Below are 23384 nucleotides of genomic sequence, written 5' to 3' on the forward strand. Positions count from 1 at the left end.
AAAACCTGGAAGTAAAACTGCCTCTCGTTTTGAATAAAATCTAGTCGCTAAAAGAAAGAGCTGCACAGAAGCTAAATGTGTATGAATTGCGACGTGTTTACTTTGAGGCTGCAAATTAATTCACTTGGACTTGTTAAGCGACTCAGACAAACACAGAGGTGTGTTGGTGCTGTTGTAGGACAACTAGCCTTGGAGTTGCTTTCACTTGTTAATTGACTAAGGCGACACGGAGTTGCCACATTCTTCAGCCTTTTGGCTAGGTGTCTTCTCAATAGACCTTCAGCAGTTGTTACTCATTGCTATCATTTTGGTAAGTGTGTATTCAAACGTCCTATAGCGAGTGTTTAAACGGGCTCCATGGGCAGGGTTGTAAATTGGTCTAACATGCTGTTGGGTAGCTCTTTGATCTTCAGTCCACATGGGTGCAGGATGTGGATTTGCTCTGGTTAAATATCACTTTGTACAGATTTTTTTTTCTGACACATCTGCCAGGAACATGAAAGAAACAAAGCTCTTAGATCCTCTTTCGGGGTGCACATTGTCTCCGAAAGGCTTGCGACAGTATTAAAGGTCTCAGAAAAAAAAAAACACAAGAACATGTAATGTAGCACCATGCGGCAAAGTGATCAGACAGTAGTGCCCTAAGGAAGAATATGGCTCTTTCTACAACTTCCTCCCACTATTTTGCGTAGGAATTCCATACATTTTTCCCCCCTACAAGAGTTTTGCTAAGTTCTCCCCTTCATTTCTTTCATGTTGCGATTTGGTTATGGAGGCTAGCCGTGAGAGAATGCATCTGGAACCAATTTGACTCCTCAAAGCAGAGGGGGAAGAGGAGGGGAAGTAGGGAAGTGAACGGCAGCCCTCTTCTCTCCATGTCCACTCGGAGCAGGAATGGGCCTGAGTCCCGCAAACTTAATTATAGTTTTGTGAACACAAGATTAAAGTGTAGTACACCCAGTTGAATTTCTTGGCCATCCTTTGGTATAGTGATTGTTGAAGTAACTATGAAATATAGGGCTACAGTTTTTCCAACCAGCAACCCGTTACCCTTGTTTTGTCAAAGCTAAATATATAAAAAGTGAAATACACACAGTGAAATTACAAAGAGTTAGGGTCAGTTCCTTGGTTCGAAAACGTCTCATTATGGTCAATTGAGTTCTATTTGGAACTGGAAGGTTTCAGGATATTCTAGTACAACAGGGAATTTTGCTTAGACTGGGGCTGCTGACCCGCTGCGCTCCCTGGAGACACTGAGTTCAAAGCACTTTGCTATCGAAAGGCAGCATCAGCAGTCTCGTCATAGTTGAGGTTTACACATGCTAGTAAACAGCGCGCAGCAGACGTTTTCAGGACAACAGGAAGACACTCAGGGTGCATGTAGCTGCACATTGTTCAGGCTACATCATATCCAGGTGCAGTTGTAAGGCACAAGCCAACTGCCTGCAACAATCAGTTTAAGATATACGTTATGCAGCTCATTAGTCCTCAACAATTGTGTAACCAGTTTTATTCAATAAAAGTGATGTTAACTGTTGCATATCTGAATACGCTTGGGGGTTTACTGATAACATTTTGGAATCACAACAGACAAACTCTGCTTTTTACGATTAGCTCCACATTAAGCAGATACAGTTTTTTTTTTTCCTACAATCGAGCACTCTGTCCAGGAAAAATAAATCTACTCACACAAAGAGTTTTTCGAAATAAGCCACAAGTCCATGATATTCATTCATGCAAATTATTTTGGCTTACCAGTCACTCCCTGGTAAGTGCTAAGACTAGCTCTTTAACTCAGTAGAATGCCAAAAAGACCAACAAGAAATTCAGCCATTCCCACAGATGACTGGAGTAGATCCTGAAGTATGTATTCAAAAATAGACTTTGAATAATGAATCCAGAATAGTTTTGAATCGAAAATCGTGACCCCAAGAATCAAAAGACACCCAAAGACTCACAGCCCTAATATTCATAAAACGTCTACTTGGTGCTTGAATGTGTAGGGGGTAAAGACAGCTTATTCTGAATGATGGCAGTGAGGATCAGGGTCTGTGTGTCAGTATAATGTGAGGAAAAGCTTTATCGTTGTCATTGTTCTTTGATTTTATGATGAACTGTATGCCCCACTGATGTAGTTTTGTTGCTTCCTATCTGGCTGAGTAAAAAGAGATAAAGAGCTCTTTTTATTTTTCACATTTTCAGACTGTAATGTTTAAATGTTATACCTTTGTTACCCTCAGTCAGTAGACAGAGATGTACTGTAGTCTGACTATTAAAGCTGAAATACATCAAGGACTACTATTCCCTTAAGTCCTAAAAGTGTAGGGACGTCTTTGCCCTTCAGCTATTTATTTTATTAGATATAAGGAAGATGTTCCAGCATAACATCCTCAGCTCATTTCCTGAAAGTCTTCCTTCACTGCATTTATTGTATTTTATATATCCTATTTATTGCTCGTTCTCTCTGATAAATTAATTGTTTGGAAATTGAGTTCCCACGAGTAGGAATTCAATTAAGCAGGAGCTGTATCTGTTGGACCGACTGGGATGAGACTGGTGGAAGGCAGACCCTAAAAAAACAAAATAGATAACATATAGTCCGTCTATAAGTTTATTGTTTGGAGACTTGGAAATTAAAACTAACAGGAAGCAAAGAAAGAAGGATCCCGCTATCTTTTTTTAAAAATGTTATTAGATTCTGTCTTGTTTTTGTTTCACTGCATACCCCATGGTATCAAAACAAAGCCTTGTTTGGTTTGTAGAAAATATAGAAAGGTTATAGTTTGGAGCCACTGTTGTTTGTTTTAGATGCTATTGAGTGTGAGAGCTGGGCATAGACGAAACCTCATCATCTAATTCCTCTATTAGATCTATTCAAATCTGTGCTTTAAAAACATCTGTGATACCTAGCTTGCACAGAGAAGTAACCGCTAAGCAGCTTCCCTGGAGCAGCTGGAAGATACGGTTCTAGTTTTAGGAGAAAGACCAGTACAGAGAGAGAGGAGAGAGTTACAGTATAGGGCTTTCACACTCTATATTTCCAGGAGGAAGTTTCTCCAGCCAGCCCCTTATAGTATTTTTTCTGCAGCAAGTCTGAGTGAGCTGATGTGAGAATGCAGCAGGATATTCTCCGGAGAATTCACCTCCAGTCAATAGCCTGGTCAGCACCGGAATTATGAGTCAGTTGAACAAATTAAATATTTTTATGTGTTGGCCCTCTATGCCGGTTAAATTGAATGCTCAAACTGTAACCCCCAATTCACACATACTCCGTGCACACCGCGGTCCGTCAGCGCCTCGCACTACGGCGTACTTAGCTGCCACTCTAGTCAATCATTGTGTTCACACAGGGCGCGCTGCGGTCCGTCTCCGGGCCACCAACGGCACTACGTCTCTGCTCCGTTTCATATACGCAGCGAGTCTATTTTCGCCGGAGTACGCTGCAGGCACGCGTCAAGCTGGACAGAATATGACAGCCCGGAGAGGAAGTCAGACAAGGAAACGCTCAGAGCATCCGGTCAATTTCAAAATAAAACACAATATACGGACTCGCGATCGTATTTTTCATCACTTTATCAACATTACGTCAAAACAGGAACCGAATTGACAACAATGCATCCTCAGAAAGACAAAGCAACATGTTGTTTGCATGTTTTTGTCTTTATTCCCGCGGGATCTTGTAGTTCTCCTGTGATGTGTCAGAAACGGATCCAGTGTGAGTGGGCGCGAGCCGTCCGACGGAGCAAAACCGTGGCGCTGACGGACCGTGGCGCTGACGGACCGTGGCGCTGACGGACCGCGGCGCGCACGGAGTATGTGTGAATTGGGGGTCACGCCGCGCAAGCTCTGGTCAGTTGGCCTGCTCTCCATGCTCTACCACCCGGATGTAAACAAGCACAGTAGGAGCAGTGCGGTTTGGCTGTATTTTGGTTGAGAAAATTGAGATAAAAATGTAAGTATGGCTGTGTCAGGTTAAATTGGCATATCGACCAGAGCAATGTGTAATTAGCACAAGAATGTGGGCGTCAACATTCAATGAGAACTGAAGGCTGGTGGGGCTAGCCACTGTCAGTCAGAACATTAGCAACAGCAAACACCATTAGGTTGTTTACCAGAAGACACTTTTATATAAATTGTGCTAAATGTTGACTGTTTTCTTAACTTCAGACTGGTCGGTTAATCTGAGTTTAAATTACAGTTTAATAGTAATAGCTAGCTTGAAATTTACCTAGAAAATGTAAACAAACAAAATAACATTCTGTTCTGGAGTTAGTGTGTTAAGTTGGGCTATTACTGGTGCTATAATGCCATAGAGCAATATTTACAGCACTATCTGGCTCCTTGATTCTTTTGAAGTGAGGCTCTGTCGACAGTTATGTCCTTTGCCTGAACAAACATTTCTTAAAGTTTTGTAAAGGAGGGTCCTTGGTTGTTGAGATCGGTGCCCAACATTGCTAACATAAGGCACACATAATTGTACAATTAGGAAAGGAGTCTCACCTTGGTTTTAAGGTGATGTGCTTAATTGGACCAATTTCAATTGTAGTTGTCGTAGACCTTAGCTGAAAGTCATGTTGCATCTTTCAAACCTAAATGGCTGAATGTGACAGAGACACTGAACCTCCCCAAGTCTTCCTCTTTGGTCTCTCCTCTTTGCCACACTCTTCCTGAACACGTGTGTCTCATTATGTCATTTCCCATTACACACACGAGAGAGTTGGTCAGGTCTGCATCCTCCTTTGATTCTGCTAATTGAATATGAAATCAGTGGGAAGGGCAAAATCTGCCATCTGGAGGTGTGTGTGTGTGTGTTTAAGATCTGCTCTTTCTCTGATAGGAGTCAGGTTTTTTGTATTTGTGATTGGTCTGCGATTTAGGTTACACACCTGGTCAGCATTTGCCGGGACTGTCTACTCCAGCGTCTTATAAAACTGTAAACACACTTACACATCAGAAAGTTACTGTTGATTACCAAACAAAAACAACACAATTTCAAATAGGAACTTTAATATAAATACATAATTTTAAAATAATTTTGCTGCTTGTGTTAAAGGCTTTATATGCGATTTTTTGATCCTGCGCCCTTGAGCACCAGCATGAAACCAAAACAACTTGTGGTGCATTGTTGGGTTAGCATGCTAATGCTAGCGATCTTTATTATGCTCGTATCTTCACACTGCCTGTAAATTTACCTGAAATAAGCGTGATCTAGAAACACAGTTAAGCAGTGAGTACAGTATGTTATTCTTCTTTTCTCTAGTCCCTCAATTAAACAACTTTTATACGCGAGGGGATGAGTCAGCCGTCATCCCGGCGATGTAAACAAACTGAAAATATGACTCGGAAAACATCACAGACAGTGGGACTCGGGTGTTACACCCATTGTAGACAGTCATGACTCACAGATTCATTTTCAGAGGATATACTTGATTTCTATTATATTTAAGAGTGAAAAATCACATATAAAGCCTTTAATAAATTTTTTTAAAAAAGATTACATATGGCAAGGAGCAGGAGCAGAATGTAAGGTATTACTTTAATTACCATATTTGGGCACAATCTTAGCAAATGCTAGGTTAGAAACAAGTATTAGCGCTGGCTTGGTTAGCAACCTGTATTGGTATTTAATGTATTAATTGGGCGATCTGCTAATCCATCTGGGATGCATCTGGACTCACCAACTTAAACAGGCTTGACCTCATGAATACTCTTATTTGATGTATTAAATGAATATCACGCTGTATTGAAGAAGAAGTGATCTTGTGTGTCTTTGTATAGTTGTACTTTCTGCAACGATTGAAGCACCATTAAAAAGAATGCAAGTGAAAGGCACTTCAGCAAAGGTGTCCCTTTTTCACAGCCAGAGTCGCATCTATTTATAAGCTGCAGTCTTGAGTGTTACAGTATCAAAAGAAAAAAAAAAATGGACACAGAAAATGTGTCATGCCCATTAACTCCCTTTTTCTACAAACTTCTTGCGCGCCACAGTCCGTAAGTGCCGCACACTATGTTGCCGTTGGCTGCCAGTTTAGTCAATGCTTTTGTTTCCACAGTGAGCGCCGCGGTCCATCTCTGGATCGTGCCAGCAGCGCCACAACACTCTGCCCAGAGTCTATAGCTGGACAGAATAGAACGACCCGGACAGGAAGTCTGATGAAGAAACACACAGAGCGCCTGGTCAATTTCAAAATAAAACACAATAAACAGACTCACAATTGTATTTTCCATCACTTTATCAACATCAAGTCAAAACAGGCACCAAACGAACAACAGATCATATTCAGAAAGACAAAAAAAACATGTTTGGATGTTTTTCTCTTTATTCCTGCGCAATCTTGTAGTTCTCCTGTGATGTGTGTACAGCTGTTCATGGCTGCAGTCTAGTTCAAGAAATGGACCCAATGGGGAAAGTGGCGCGTCGTCGGACAAAGCATAACCGTGGTGCCGATGCACCGCTGAGCGCACATAGTTGTGGAAATGAGGAGTTATGCTGCAATCATTTGTGGAGCAAAAGTTAAGCACTGTGGAATCACCTAAGTGGGTTATTGGCTCACAAAGAATGCATCATATTGCTTTCAAAGTAAATTACGTTTTTATCACAGAGATGACATCAGCTGAGCTGCGGCACCTCACTGTCCTTAGTGGATTACCCATTGTGCATACCTCTCACTTTCTTTTCACCCCGTCTGTTGTTTCTTGACGTCTCTAAAAGTGGAATTGTGAGCTACCCAATCCCACCCCAACCTGACAGGAAAAGTGATGCGTTGAACACAGTTCTGTACATTTGAGAGTCATAAACACATTCACACTAACAGTAACATATCCTTCGGGTCCTGTTAATGTCAGATTTTCACAGAGTTCCAATATTTAAACAGAGCAGGACATTGGCTGGTGGGGCTGATCGTATCTCTCTCACAGATGTCTGGCAGACGATGTAAGTTCTGTATCAAGAGCAAGTAAAGTTCCATTCATCAGAGTCTCCCATTGAACACTGTCAGAGAGGCTTGAAAACCCTTCACTCTACAGCCACAAATATTTTTCAGAGTTGCCAGATGTTACCAAACATCAAAGGTAGAATCAGCTGTCTGACATCTGACATATTTTATGAGATATCTAGATCACTTTCAAATCTTACAGTCCCCTTGATGTTCTCCATGCAACAAGCTCCAGAAATATCTGACCGTCAGGGGCCACAAAATCCTGGAAAAAGAATACATCAGTGTAGTTCATCAACAGAATTTTTTATAATTGGAAAGACATTCTCCTGAATTCCTCTGCTTCTCTAGCCCTGTTGATCCTTCAATGCGCCTTCAGCTCCTTATGGCAAATCTCAATTAATCAATTCACAGGAAGTGACCTTTGGCCTCCATCCATTAAACTCTCCCCCACAGAGTCTACTGCGACTCTGAGGAATGCAGGAAGAGAGTAGGAGCTCTGTGCATGTGTGGCTCCCCACATACTAACATGCATGTCACTGTGCATTTTGTCTAGCGTAATCTTTAAGCTAAGATAAATCCATGTTTGTTGTTTTATTTACCCTTAACTTTGGTTTAAAGCTAAAAACTGTAATGTAATTTGTCATCTGCATTGGTTGTGTTTTCAGACGTACAGACACATTTGCTAGGGCTGAACTTGTTATCTGTTTAGTCTCTGTCTGAATGCTTCTTCTGGCTGATGATGACAACAATGTCAAAGAGTTCTTATAGTTGTCCTCCTGTCATGGAGTGATCTCTTCCTACCCAACCCCGAAGTTAGTCATGACATTTTTTATGACACAGGAGTACAGTAGTAATTTAAAGTGTGTAACTACAGAAGAAAGAATAGCATTCTTGTGTTTTCTCTCTCTCATTTCTCAAATTAATTTGCTGACCAAACAACAGGATTTACCCACTATGTTTCCCCAGGGCCAAAATGTACTATCAAGGCCCTACTCCCTGCTCCCAGTGCACAAGGCTTTACCCATTCTCAGGTGGTCAAAATGAGGTCAGCATTCTTTAGCTAAAACTATGATAGTTTATATAGACTTCTTTTGGTAAGAACAAGTGTGAGTAGCCTTCATCTTTTGGGAGTTTCATCTTCAAAAATAATTGGAATTGATGTTGATTTTTGACAGCAATATATTCGTTTTGTGGGTCCAGGGTTGGGGGTCACCATCTCAAACTATACCCTCCATTCTTGTTGAAAAATCTTGCTAGCTGTAGCTTGTGGAAGAGTCATCCTACACAAGTTACTTCATGCAGTCCAAAAACAATGATTGGAGGGACTGACATATCAAACGCCTGCAACATCAGGAAATTCCTTACAATGTAGGAGACCATCTTTAGTGATCACTGTCGGGAGTAAATGGAATTTAAGCAACAAAGACTTTCTATGAATGTATTTCCTTCCTTAGCTTTACCAAGATTACAACCAGACATGATGTTCTATGAGAGGGATCTACCTATGCTTCGAAAAAGCCACAAGAAGAATTTTTACATTTTGCAGTTAATAAGGTTGAGTTATTAGCCTCTTGTTAGGAAATAAAACCTTTGTAAGGAATGCTCTGGAAAATGTCTGGCAGTGGTGTTTAATATTTATGCACAGCTATAGTAAAGGAATAAAAAAAGTGTTTTTATATGAGAAAACAGTCTAAGACTTGCTATGTGTTTGTTGAGAGTTAACCCAGTTTTAAAAACTGAATGATTGAGAATGATAATAGTATAGTATTTTTTACATTTTCTGTTGGGGCACTCACTCCGCTCTCTGTTGATTGATTATTCTTGACATTGATTTATATCCTGTACCAGTTCATTTCCTACAGTGCTTTTGATATCTTCCCCTCCCATCCAGTGCAGTTATTCATCACCAATGCCCAATGGCTTTTCAGTCATTTAAACAAAACACCATTTCCTTCTTTTTTGAATCCTGCCAATGCCCTGAAAAAAAACGAGTGCCAAGCCTTACGTTCACCTCTTAGCTCAACTCCAACATTACGTCCACCTCTTAGCTCAACTCCAACATAAACATACAGGAAACTGGCTGGCAGGAAACCCAGGGTAATGTTACATTTAAATAGAAGGGGGTGCACTTGAATTCCTTCCCTTATCGTCCCAGCAGCTGGCTCCCAGTCAGAAGTGTGGCTGCTATTTCCAGATTGTTTGTCACAGTTGAAAAAGTTCTTTTTGCCCTGGCCATTTGAAGTGTGGCAGCCCGGTGCCTCTAATGGGTGGCACTTGGAAAAACAGAAGTGAAGAAAAAATTGCTTTCTTTAATAGTCTGCACGCTAAGATGTTGGACTGGTAATAATAAAAACAGAAAAGGCACAGTTAAGTTGAAGTGTGAAAAACCCTTCCTTTTAATTCAATCCTGGTTTGGTTCCTTTTCTGTTCTTATCTGTGTCCCATTTTTGTCCTGGTCATAAAGTTCCTGGAGCTTGCATGTGAGGCACACCACACTTTTTTATAGAACAGTCAGACTATGTTCATTAAGGAAAAACTGTTACGCAATGTAGGGTTGTCATGATACCAGATTTGTAAACTTTGAAACAGATCTAGTGAAAATCAAAGGATACCGCTTTGGTTAACGCGGCAACAAATGTTAGAGAATTTTTTGTTTTTAATTACCAATACGTCAGCAACATGTGATACTGAAACGTTGTCAAAGTAAATTTGTTCAATAGGGACTATTCTCTCTCTCTTCACATACGGCAGCTTCGGTTCAACAATGACTGAAGATCTGAGGCTTTGAGCTTGTGCTGGCTTACACAAAAAAAGAGGGGAATTGGTGTAAATATACATAATTATGTGTAGTATTTAGATTTCAGGACATATGCTTCCATGGTCCATGAGATCAATGATAATCCAACTTTCATTTTATTTTGGCCTTATTTAAATAATAATAATACATTTTATTTAAAGGCGTCTTTAAAAGCACTCCAGGTCACTTTACAAAGCAGAAATAAAAACAACAACAAAGTAACAATCACCATCACATCCTGAACACAATATGCGTCTTCTTTTGGCTGACTGAATATTTCTTTATTGCCACTTCACGCAAAGAGGCAGTCAAAAAAAAAAGCTTTGCTGTTAGTAGTGCTGTGGCTCAACCAACAAAAAGTTGAAGAAATGTATTTTGACAGTTACATTTTCCCCCTGACAAAGCTGATTAATGATCAGTTAAATATTTAATAGGATATTCTGTGGTTGAGAGGATATAACCCATGCTGTTTGTATTTATTGCAGTGAGAATGAATAGACAAAGCCAAACAACGCATCTGAAATGTGAATGATGAGTCTTTCAGTAATCAGTTTACTAAATCAATTAGACTGTGGTGGACTTGTTAATGCATGCTATAAATTACAGCTCCTTTTCAAGTAGAAGTTTCGACTTAAATTGCTGACTTAGCTCAAACTGTGCTCAACTTCTTCCTCTGCAGAAAAAGTTCCCACAAGGACACAAGGATCATAGGGGTGAGATTTCTGTGTCAGAGTAGGAGAAAGAGGTGTGTCTGTAGTTTTGCTGAGATGTTTGTAGAAAAGTTTTGAGTTTTCCAATTGTTCTATCAAAGTTGCAAAATGGATTCATGCAATTTTAAATCAGAAAATGTAAGTTTAATGTGTTTTTTTTTTTAAAATCTGTAACAGGTTACATCGTTAGCCAATGACATGTCACTTTCTGTATCAACTATGTTGTTAGTGTTTTTAAATAAATGTCTGACACCTGGCATATTGTGCATGTAGCCAAATTTACTAAAGGCCTCAAATCTGTTCAGAGTGTTAAAGTAGCCTGTCATGTTAGCCTGGGAAGCTAAGTCTAACACTGGTACAAAACTGGTGAAAACATGTAAAAAATCTCAGGGACTAAATCACTAAGAATCGATTGCAGCGGCTTGAAGGTCCAAAAATGGTGCATCGTTTTGCTCCCACCATCTTCTCCATCTTGAAACCTCGACCTTCTCGCCTCTCAACCAGAAGGTTGAGGGCACGATCCCCAGCTGAGCAGCATGTCCGATGTGTCCTTGGACAAGACACTTAACCCCACATTGCTCCTGCTGCTTGCTGGTGGTGTATGAATGGATTAGTGTTGTACTGTCAAAAGCGTCTGATAAGTGAATTGTAACATTGTAACATCTCAAAATTGAAATTCACGAAACATATAGTGCTAGTAATATTCAGGAGCAAAGACAAAAAGTCGTCCTGCTCTGTTCTATTAACTCTTGTTTTGCACCTGAATGTGGAGAAGAGCACCTTTACTTAACAGGGAGATGACGGAGCTATTTTGTCCACATAAAGATGATGAGCTAGGGGGGGTACGGGGAGAAAAATGTCAGGGTTAATTTTGATTCCAGAAAAATGCTATAGGTGTTTCACCTTTTAAAAACAAAGCTTCCTCTCTGAATGGAGCAAGCAGGGGCCTGTTAAAATGACAAACAAAAACAACTCTTAATAATAGTGATGTAAAAGTAATACAGACTTTATAAAGAGATCATTTATTTATAAGCCATACAGAGGCAAAATTGTTTTCCTGATCAATGCAAAATTAGCCTGTGACATCTCTCATAAATGCTGCAGCAGACGTGTTTTTCTCTTAACTTGTGTGTGTGTGGGTATTAGCGCCAGTTTTTGTGAATAAGGCACTTTGCAATGATAAATATTTGCATTAGAAAGGGGACAGTTTTTCCCCAAATGACTGTGTAATTGCACATTCAAATACGCCCAACCAGCACCGGTGCACAAAGACGCTGTTTGCTCTGCGGCGCAATAAGGGTTCCGCTTAACCCCCTTTGTGTGTTTTGTGAACCAGACGGTTTCTTTTTGATTCATTTGAGCAGGTTAAGCGAATCCTTTTGTGAATCAGGCCCTCAGTCTGACAGTATTGTCTGAAGGAACTTCGCAGCATTGCACAACTCTTGGAAAAGGCAAAATTTGTCCCAGCCTCTGTGAATGTTCCACTCCACAGGAACCACAGTCATGTTTTCCATCACAGATCAAATATTTATCTTGATCAACACTGCAACGATTCTCTTGCTTCTATTTGGCTCATAAATGGCCCGCAGCTGGCCTCGTTCACCATTATGCACCACATTTACGCCACATCCGTGTCCCCATGACTCCACTGAGGGTTTCCGATTCGGAGTTAATGTGGAGTTCTCATGCATGCTTGTCGACTGTCATTATCGGATGCTCTCTTCTGTCTCCTTTATGCTGCATGGTATGGATGTGGTGTTAGATTCTTTACACATATGGCAATGGTGCAGGCCAACATAAAAGCAGAAAAGAGTGTGATTGATGGTGTTATTAGTGGTTTGCAAATTTCACCATAAGGTGCTGAGATGGAAAAACAACACTAATTTAATTAACAGGTGTTACCTTGAAAACAGACACCAATGTTTTGTCTCACAAAAGACATTATTTACCCCCTAGTGTTTTGATTAACCCCCTACAGATGGGCCACATGTCCCTCCCCAGGAGAGCTCTCACCTCCTGCTGCTGCATCACTTATCTTAAGGATGAAAGTGTGTGTGTGTGCCTGTGTGTGTTTTTACTGTCATGGTACATTTGTGAGACATTACAAATGCGACAATGCTGGCTTACCATTAAGGTGTCACTTTTGGTTCCAGGCTCACGCAGCTCACTCCTCGCAGTGCATTGATTTTTGCAGTTTTTTATTTGATCATCTTTTTTGAAAGCATTTTTCCAAATGGATGGGTTACCCCTGGATAAGGGACTAACTTTAAAAGGTTTACAGGGCCCATGGATAAAATGCAATCAAAAATTAGAAAATTAATATTTTCATCTCACTAATCCAACATGAGCAGTCTCCGTCCAAAAGCATGAACTTGCTCATAAGCAGTACCCTAAGGGCTACTAAATGTGTTGAATTAACAAGACATGATTGTTAAGTGATCACATTCATTGTACTGATAAATGAACAAAGCATTATTTGCTCTCTCTCTCTCTCTTACTGGGGCGGCTGTGGCTCAGTTGTGGCTGCTTTGTCGGCGGCGTACAAATGCAAAATGAATGGGATTAGACTTCTGATGGTCTCACTATAGCAACCGCTGCCACCTTAACTCTTCCAAATGAGTTAAAAAGAGCGTTTGATGTGTGCAGGAATCCAAAAAATAGCCGACCGCACATTGAATTGATCATCATTAGGCCTATCGGACCAAGTTTTCAATGGTTGATCTTTTTTTGAAACTCATTGCTTCACCTTCTCTGATGTCTCTGTTACAAATGTCTGTACTGTAAGAAGACGAGTTGTTACCTTTGAAAAAGATGATCTTGTATTCTGTAGTTCAACGACAATAGTCTTGTGTGAAAGCAATGAAGGGCGCACAAACACTGAGAAAGTGAGAAATGCTTTCCACATGCTGTTCAGTTACAGTAGTAGACATAAAGTGTCCAGATAAACACAGAGTCTAAGTAAAGTGATTGTTAAAGTGCCATTTAATGTTTCCTTCCCTGAGGGATTGAATCACGTATTTCATCGTCTCCCGACCGTTCTGTATTATTCTTTAATAGTACGTTCAGTCCTCAATGTATGAGTAACAATCCTGTATTTCAGGATCCAGAAGGCTTTTTGTATAGAAGTATACAAGAAACTGTAAAGTGCAATTTAGATGGCTGAATGAAGTATAACAATGCAGCTGAGAGGTTGACTACGCTGTGCTTTATTCCAGCGACTGAGTGTTACAATGTAGCTGAGGGGGAGTTCTTGTTCCTGTTGTGTGTATGCTGAGGCAGAATGGGGCCAGCGCTCATTAGCAGCCAGCCAGGGGCCTCATACTGTACATGACTGAATGGCCTCCATCATCCCTCCCCTCCCCCCTCCCTCAAATTATTATGTCACCTGCCATTGTTTGAATAAGCTGTTTCAGTGTGGGTGTGAGCGACTGAGAGAGAAAGACAGGGAGAGAGAGCGATGTTTTTTTTTTTTCTTCTCAGTTCATTCAGGCCAGAAAGCACGCCGACAGATTAACAAAATCAGTAAAGTAAGGTCAACAAAACTTGATATTTAGCCTTGCTAGCAACACGGGTCAAGGGAAGGCATTGCCCGTCAGTCAGTCAGCCCTTTGGTGATTCCCTTTATTGAAATCCCTCAGGAGCTGTTAGATGTGTTGCCAAGAAACCTGTTGGAGGATCGCTAAGCTTTCTAGTGTTCATTTTGAGGGTAATTACAGAAGTGCCATGTCCTTTAATCTTGTACCATTAACGTCAAATGATACCTGGTTATCTTACATTGCATTAAGCAGTAGTGCTGGGAGTCTTTGGGCGTCTCACGATCCGATTCGATTTCAATTCTTGGGGTCAGGATTCGATTCAGAATATATTTTTGATTCAAAACGATTCATGATTCAAAGTCTATTTTTGAATGAGTAGGCCTACTTACTTCAGGATCTACTCCAGTCATCTGAGAGACTGGCTGAATGTCTTGCTGCTCCATTTGAGTTAAAGAGCTAGCCTTAGCACTTAGCTTCGATTTTTGGAAGTTATAAATCTATTTAAAATCTCAGAAGATAAAAGTCTTGATTTTTTCATAAAACTATTTTTTCCCCACCTCTATTAAGCAGCTAAAAAGCATCTATATTCCTGGGAGTTAGCAGTTAGCTTTTAGCAAAGAGGTCTCGTAGATATCCTATACACTGAACCCCAAATAGATGCTAATGGTGTTTTTACCTCTGCTGGTTGTCTAAATAGACAAAAGCTTTCTATCATAAATCACAGAGATGCTATTTAAGAAGTGTTTGTAGCCACCGTTATGACACTTATGGCTTTTGGACTGCTTTTAAAAGAAATGCTGTTGGGAAGTGTTGCTGTCTCCATGCACCTTCATTTTAAGGATAACATATTTGGATGTTTGGGTAAAACTTATAATAAACATCATCAATAAAGAGTAAATATATAGTTAATTAAACTGTAGTTATAATTAATAATGTGTAAAGCTATAAGTTATGTTAACAGTTTATTGTTGCACACATTATACACAATATTTTTTTATTGATTACCAAATAATCTGTAAACATTTAAGAGATGGTTTATAAAACATCTATAAACCTTTAAATATTGACTATACAAAATTTTGTAACAGCACAGTATTTGGCCATGTTTTTCGGTTCGGTCCTGACGTCCGGCCCGTTGGAGGAATAACAAGGGGTTTATTACAAACCAGTTATTTATTTTACTTTTAAGCGAAACATCTTCAAGACTGACTTGTCTTTGGAGTAAGAGCCTGAAGTGACCTATCAGAATTTGACATGTCGATGTTAAAGCTTTATGAATGAGATCATTTTGTTGTTGATTATATGTCAGAGGTGTTATCTGCCTGCTCCGCTGACCCCACATGGCCACCATGTAACTTCATTTGCAATGCAGATGAAACAAACACAGAAAGAGAAGAAGACAATCCAAATAACTGAATGAGCATACATGATGATCTGCAGAAAATGACTCTTGAATGATGATGTGAAAAACATAAAGAAGGTGTAAGTGTGAACTTAATGTAGTCCATTCTTTATACACACTTTCCTGTTGTTCTTTAGAGCAAAAGCAGAGATGTAACAGACTCAGTGATTGAATCCAGGAACCCCTGTGTCAGACGGCTTAAGACACAGCGGTGGAGGGGTTGCTGCTGTGCTGCTGCACACAAACAATCACACACACACACACACACACACACACACACACACACACACACACACACACACACACACACACACACACACACTGATAAGAGAGTATAGTGGTGTAATGGTTTAGATCAGACTGTGTCAGGCCTGACAACAAGTACACTCACTTTCCTTTAAGTCTGATAATGTAAACAGTGATTCACGGACAGGGCGCTGCTGGATGGAGGAACTTAATTAGTGAAGTTGAAACTGCATCGCTTAAATTCGAAGCTTGATCCAAAGGCACCTCGATAGGTCAGAAGATCTTGAGAACATTTCACCTCTCCTCAGAACCAGTCCAGTTGCCTTTGGATCAAGCTCCAAATTTACCATAACCTGGATGACTGAGAACCTGCACAGATATCCACCACTTAAAGGCCAAACATCGAACATATCATTTCAGTCGTCACCCAACTTTAAAGTAAGGTTTCATTTCAACAGCCCTACGACTCTAGAGCGATGTAGTTGTGAAAAGGCTTCACTGGTTGTATGTTGCAGCACAGAGGGAGATTTTCAAAGTTGACAAACGGGACAAAAGCTAAAACACATTTAGCTTTTGTCACAGTGTGATGTTTCATGGTATTAATCCTGTCAGGTGGGAGAAGGTTAAGAGCGCATTTCAAATGGAAAACAGAAAAAGTCATGCTTTCTCTGCTTATCAACACAGTTACTTCAATCAACACCAGTACGTGTAAGCTACAATAACAAATGTTATTAACCTACCCGTCACAATTGTGAGGTTCACCTTATTTTGGGCTGCGGTGAGACAATAAGACAATAAGTGCCCACCTTCCATTATTTGAACTGAGATTCTATTCTGAATCAAATGAAGTAGATTCATTGTTACCTAATTGGTCCTTTATTCTGAAAATACAGACATTGCCTTTATATGTATAAGCCCATCTTATTCTAACAAAGAGCAGCATAGTGTACAAGCACAGAGGTAAAGATAACTTCCTGCTCTCTGTTGAGGGTCTGAATGCAGAAGCACAACAACAATCCTTAGGCTTGAGTGACATGAAGTATCTCTCATATGGCTCCATACAGTTAAACATTCTTGTTTAAAAAACTAGAACTTTGCTACATGTGGAAACCATATCTAGTATTCAATGCTGGTCTTAACTTTGGCCATTGCTGAGCTTGTTTTTAGTACTTTGTGACCAGAAATTTAGTCAAATCATGAGATTTGATTGTGTATTTGTATGGATGTGAACTTTTTTTTCGAATTAAAACACATTATTTTGCCGTTAGCATGAGTCTACAAATACTTCTCACCTGTGCTGCTGTTGGACAACAGAAACAGACATAAGATATATGTTCTCTAAATAAATAGAGTTCACTATTTTAGATGAACTCTGTATTATTGAGCTTCATGAACAAAAGACGAGTAGAAACAGAGAGACTGGACTGATAACAGAAAGCTGTTCCATTGACTGCATGTTTGAGTAATCTTTCTGTTCCTCAATGGAAGAGTGTGGCTCAGTATAATGTGTTAAAGTGTCTGGTTTGAAAGTCCACTTACAAGGAGGGGGAAGCAGCAAACTGAGCAGTTGACAGCAAACTGAGCCAAGTCTCTTACTGGAACCCTGGGCTGGGCTGTGGTTTGGAGCCTAGTTGCTAGCCAACATCCCCTGTCTGTGTGTCTTTATTACTCTGGTTTTGCTGTGAGACACGTACATGTTATTTATAATGTTGTGCTGCATCTCTGTGTGTACAAACAAGTCTTTGCCACAGTATTTAACATCAAACTACAGTTTGACGCAGTTTGAACAATGATTGCTTTTATCCATTTTTTAGACAGTCATAATTTCTGCAGTCATTTGTGAGTCATAAGTTAATGGTGAATCAATCTGTGGGGCATGACCACCAAAGGGACGCACAGAGACATGACAGGGGGGATGCTGATGCCTGGGCAGGGGCTAACCATGGTGTGCCCCCCCCCGATACTTTAAACCAATGGTAATGCTCTAAAAGTGATGTAACAGCTAACCTGGTCCATCTCTTTGCAGATCCCTCCTGTTGCCACCATGCTGCCGAGCTCTCCCCTTGCAAAGAAGCTTGTGACCAGGTGAAAAAAAAACATTCTCACACTCACACACACACACACACACACACACACACACACACACACACACACACACACACACACACACACACACACACACACACACACACACACACACACACACACACACACATGCAGACAGAAACACTTGAACACACACACAACAGCCAACTGCTCAGCCCATTATGGTCGGCCTATGAATAGAGGTTTTTGAAGGGGAGTGGTGTTAAGTTTTTTGTTTCTATGCGCTTTGAAGTGTTGAATAAAAGTTCTGTCTCACTCCGTTTCAATTGGGAGCAGGTGATGCTCTCTCTTTTTCTCTCTCCCCCTCTCTCTCTCTCTGAAGCTCCCATGTTCTTCTTTGCGGCAAAGAGACACAAAAGAGATGGTAAAGAAGCTTTGCTCTCCGAGCAAACAGGCGGAGAGTTCAAACCTCCCTCCAGCTTTTGAAGTATACTCTGAAGAGGGAGGTTGACCAGAACTTATTGTCCTTTTATTGGCTGACGTCATCGTTTTGCTAGCCAAAAAAAAGAAGAAGGAAACCCAGAAAAAGACATTACATAAAAGATGAAGATGGACAAAAAGATGTGGAGAAATGGGAGGGACATTTCATAAGAGTGAACGAGTGGAAGACAAATGAAGAGATGAGAGTGATCAAGATCATAAAGATGGTGGAGAGAAGATAATGGCCTTTTAGAAGTGTAATGGCTTCAAAATAGCCTTCAAAGGTGGTTGTTAGGTTCAGAGTATGGGTGGGTTCTTTGGTTTGGGGTGTAGGGGGGTTGGTGTCACACGTTGTAATCACTAGGACGTATTAAGCTCTACTGGAAGCTGCCTTGTGCCTGGTCGCACCCGGAAAATAAGCGGGTCTTCAAAGGTTCTGGTGGTTATTTGTAGAACCAAAATGGCCCACATAAGACCTAATCCTTAAAGGCCTACATGGTGTGGAGCTCACTTGTACATATGAAAAGGGACATAAATTGATTTCTATTGAGAACATTTAGTAAATGGTTCTTTAAATCAACTCAACCTGTAAAGGATTTCAGTCCAAATTAACACCATTTTGATTTTCCTTGATTAACATTTAATTTAGGAGGGAAGTCATTGAAATTAAAAATCAGTTTTTAAAGAGTATCCTGGCCTAGTTTATGACAAATAATAATCAGCAACACATACAATTAGTATGTAAAATACATGATAATAACAAGACATTAAATAACAACTAAAACACAAAATATTTCTTAAATCAACCCCAATCAAAATCATATTAAACATCACATTTACAGCCAGGTGTTCCTGCCTCCAAGTCATTTAACATCACCTTAAAAGCCTTGGATGAAGCCAGTTCCGTCAGTTTCAGGTGTTTTAATTATTCATTCCTAAAAGGTCAGAGGAGGATGGAATAAAGTTACTGTTTTAAAACCTAAATTCAGTGTGATCAAACAAAGACACAAAAGACACAAAAGCCCCTGCAGAGTTCTCTTTGAAGGGAAGAAGCTCAAAATCAACGTGGTGATAAAGAAAAGACTTAATAATACATCTTTCAAAATTAAACATCCTCAATGTAAAGATAAGAAGAAACTGAATTCATACAATGGTACTGTAAGTGTGGACTATGCCAGCAAAATTGCAGCAGTACGCTTTTTTCAAATAATTAAAATTAAAATCAATGAAAGCGCAGAGACACAATGAGAGCAGCAGAGACAAGGTGCAACAGCAAAACTTTGTTTGTTCAGCAAACTGTTTGCCACCACCAGCAAACACAGAGCTAGCATAGCATAATAAGCATTCAGTCATGTGTCATCCTGAGGATTTCAAATTCAATATTTACCCCCAATAAGCACATACGCGATGCGGTGCGTCAGCGAGCGCCGCGGTCCGTCTCTGGACCGTCCGTCTCTGCTCCGTTTCAAATATGCTGGGTGTTTATTTTTGACGGGAGTACGCTGCAGGCATGCGTCAACATTACATTAAAACTGGCACCAAACAAAAACAACAAATCATTGTCAGAAAGACAAAGCAACATGTAGTTTGCACGTTTCTCTTTATTCCTGCGCGATCTTGTAGTTCTACTGTGGTGTTTGCTAAGCTGATCAAGGCTCTGCTGCGCTCACCTTCCAGAAACGGATCCAGGGGGGCAGGGCGCAAAAAGTCATGTGTCTATTGTGGGTTACGCTCTTATTGCGCCAACTTCTCACTTCTTTATCTTTAAAAACGGTCCCATTTGCTGCTTAATGTTCCGCTGTGTTCGCCAGCTAGTCGCTGAGTGTGTCTGGTTCTTAGATGTAAGTGCACAATGGGATTATTAGAGTCTTTTCACTCAAACCAGCTCGCTCTGTGCTACACCAAACAATGCACTGCAATCACTGTAATGCCTAATAGCTGTGGAAGAAAATAGATGATCCACAAAAACATCCAGTCCTCCCAGCAGTCTGAGTGTGCGAGGCTGTAAATCTCACTCACTTGGTTTCATGACTTCACACTTCAGCCAGAGACTGTTGGCAGTGGGTGCATTCTCCCAGGCTCTCGCCTCGTATGTTCACACAACACTTGGATGGCTTGGTGGGTGTGTGTTCGTGTGTGTGTGTGTGTGTGTGTGTGTGTGTGTGTGGAGCCACACCACAAACTTGGATGCCTTGTTGACGTCTAAGTGAGCATATCTCAGAAGTGTTGGGATTGCCTGCACTATCCAAAACTTTCCCATGGCCTGAACACATTCCCCTGTGTAGGAAAACAACAGAATACTTGGGGAAAGGTGTGACACACTTTACTCTCTTAATGATTCAAATGAACATAATATATTCTGCCATGTGGTTATAAGGGTTGGATGTGTGAGGAGCTGCTGGTTCTACCCACTGTGATTTCCAATGTCACTGAGGTATCAGCAGAGTTCCTCATCTTAGAAGCGTCGGTGTCTTTAAGGTGATTTGAAGTAGGGCCCGACCGATATGGGACACCAATATCGATATTGGCCGATATCTTTCTTAGATCTATGTTTCATCTATGTCATAGATCTGTAGAGATAGATAGATATTGAAATACACATTTATTGTGTTGATCCCGCTAATGCAGTTATCAAACACTTGTGGAATGATACTGAAGATAAGATGGTCACTCAACTGGAAAGTGACTGTGCATGTACGTGCATCACTGAGTGACACTCTGCAGAGTGATAATGCTTGTTGTAATCTATAGAGCGCCCTCTGCTGGTGAAGGAGAACTGCTAGTGTGATACAGTGATACTCAAATTAAATGCTATTTGACTGGTGAATAAATAAATAAAATAAAAATAGTAATATCGTCAAAATCTGCGATAGAATTAGCTCATACAGATAGTCACTGGATATGCTAATATTGGCCGATATTGGACGTACACCATCTTGTATAACACCTCTGCTGAACTGGACCATTGGGCCTACCACGCTCGCTCTACTGACTGTCTATTGCTCCAAGTCCTGCGGGTTTACTCTGAACTTGGAAAATCTGCTTTTAGCTTCTTAGCTCCAAAAATGTGGAACAATTTACAACACTCTCTCACTCAAGATTGACACTTTCACTTGGGCAGATTAAGACCATGACCTCAAACCACTTTACCACAGTGTGTAATTGTTTGTAATGAGAATCATCCGGACCTGTCTTTGTTGTTTTATTTGTGCCCTGTTTGATCTGTATCTCGACATCATTGTAAATGAGGGAAACCTCAATGATTTTCAAGGCTTAAATAAAGGTTTGAAATGAAATTATCGGCTGGCTGATAAATCATGAATCGGCCTGGCTCTAATACAAAGTTAAAGAACCATTTGTACTGGGAAGAATTAATCGGAGGTGTTTATCAGAGCTATAGAAAGTTTGACCTTTGATCTAAATGCGTATTTCATTCATCACTGGCTTCATTTTAAATGTATTTTCAGATTTACAGCAGTGGCCTCATGTTCTACAGTTATACCCTAACCCTAACTTCCAGAATAATATTAATATAAATATAATAAATATAAATATTAGTATGCATGAAAGTTAAACATCTTCATGTTTTTTTTTCAAGCTCCTGTGAGAAACTGTTGCTTCTTGGGGATTCGTGGACAATGCAGTCTTTGCTAATTTTCTTCTGTCCATGCTTTAGTCATTTTAAAGTATGAATATCATCCTGAACTATTTGTCAGTCAAATGCATCACTCACTGTCAATCTTTGTTTTGAAAAAAAAGCTGTTCCAGCAGAATGTTTTTAATAGCTTTGTCTGACGCCTACCCTTTGGCAGCAGGTACACACATGAATCAACTTTTAATAGAGTTATTGTGTGCTTGTGTAGTTTGTAAAGAGGCAACAGTATTTTGTTTCATATCCAGATAAGAAACTCCTCATTGGAGCTTTAAGTTACTTGGCCTACCTGATTCGATTGCATGGAAAAAACCTTCTTGTTTACAACAAGAGGATTGTTAATGGGACAGCCTTAGATACAGTTATGTAATAGATTTTTCAAATGACTCTTATCCCATTGTTGATACTTTTTTTTGGAGAAAAAATAAAAAAGTTGACTTCTTTTTCTTTGATTTTATAATAAAACTAATTTGGTTTTTGAGGAGCTGAAAATTCTTGTTGCAATTATGAAAACACTAGGGAGCGTCTTTGGTCCAAAATCAGATTTATAGATATTTTCTAATTATGTTGTTGGAGTGTTGTTAATAAGAGAAAATAACCATTTGTCCCTTACTCTGGGAGTGTGTGCTTTATTTTTGTGTGGGTTTATTGTTTACTGCATCTAAATTCTGAGAATCTTTTCCTGCATGACATTACCTACCCTCTCTTTCTCTCCCCACATTTCTGACTCTACTGTCCTATCTCTAAAGAAAGGCTAAAAATAAATCTCTAAAAAAGTCAAATGAATTAAAATAATTTGAATTCAACCCTGCTTTTAGTATTTAAATAAAGTAAGGACCTTGTAGTTTTGTACAGGTTTTCTAAATTTGAGGAAACTAAAATATCCAACCCGTCCTTCAGTTGGATCTGGATCAAAACCATCTCGTACTTGTTCTTCATATGTTTTCCGTTTTAATACTCCTGCTTAATGAGCACATTAATGGTTTTAGATTGTTTGAATTAATTCTATGTTTTGCTCATGTCTTGCAGCTCGCTACGATAAAGAGCGAGTCCCGTCTAAAGCATCTCCTCCAGAGGTTACCTGGTTACTGTCCAGAGTCCATGGTGAGTCCACTCCCTCTATCAAACCACACTTTCTATATTCACATGAAGAGACTTTTCCATGCTTTACCTATTATGGATATCATATTTTAGAAATCAAATGGATGCAATAAGATAAATCAATAAAAATCAGATTTAAATGGATTCATAATGGAGCCTTGGCTTGTTAAGATTGGATAAGATGTGATGAGGGGTTATCCATGTTGTTTTGCTTTGGTTTAAGTGGTTCATATCAGAAGGTTGTCTTTTCATTTAGGTTAGCTTTTGGTTTCTGGTCAACAGTAGTAGACACAGGATAGCTCTGCGTGTCAGATCCTAAGTAAGAAGCCTTAGGAACAGGTAACTTAAAAACCACAATAATATGGCAACATCCCATTTGTTTTTGTTTTTACCAACTAATACAGCAAAAGTGTCCAATGATAGACAAACAGAGCCCTGATCATGTCGATGTCTTTCTGACCTATGGTTATGGTAAC

The 23384-nt window shown here is 40.0% G+C and overlaps 2 protein-coding genes across 2 annotated transcripts in view; one reads left to right on the forward strand and one right to left on the reverse strand.

Moving 5' to 3' along the window:
- The window catches only part of LOC132994532 (holocytochrome c-type synthase), a 36886-nt gene extending 34791 nt beyond the window's left edge, over positions 1–2095 (reverse strand). Inside the window, exon 1 of the mRNA XM_061064930.1 lies at positions 2092–2095. The gene's annotated coding sequence lies outside the window, so the exon portion shown is untranslated. The remainder of the gene's footprint in view (positions 1–2091) is intronic.
- reck (reversion-inducing-cysteine-rich protein with kazal motifs) overlaps positions 1–23384 on the forward strand; it is a 79322-nt gene that overhangs the window by 1380 nt on the left and 54558 nt on the right. The window contains exons 2-3 of the mRNA XM_061064928.1: positions 17656–17714; positions 22837–22911. Of these exons, the coding sequence (XP_060920911.1) occupies positions 17656–17714; positions 22837–22911 (134 nt within the window). The remainder of the gene's footprint in view (positions 1–17655; positions 17715–22836; positions 22912–23384) is intronic.

The sequence above is a fragment of the Labrus mixtus genome, chromosome 19, assembly GCF_963584025.1.
Source record: "Labrus mixtus chromosome 19, fLabMix1.1, whole genome shotgun sequence".
Classification (NCBI taxonomy): domain Eukaryota; kingdom Metazoa; phylum Chordata; class Actinopteri; order Labriformes; family Labridae; genus Labrus; species Labrus mixtus.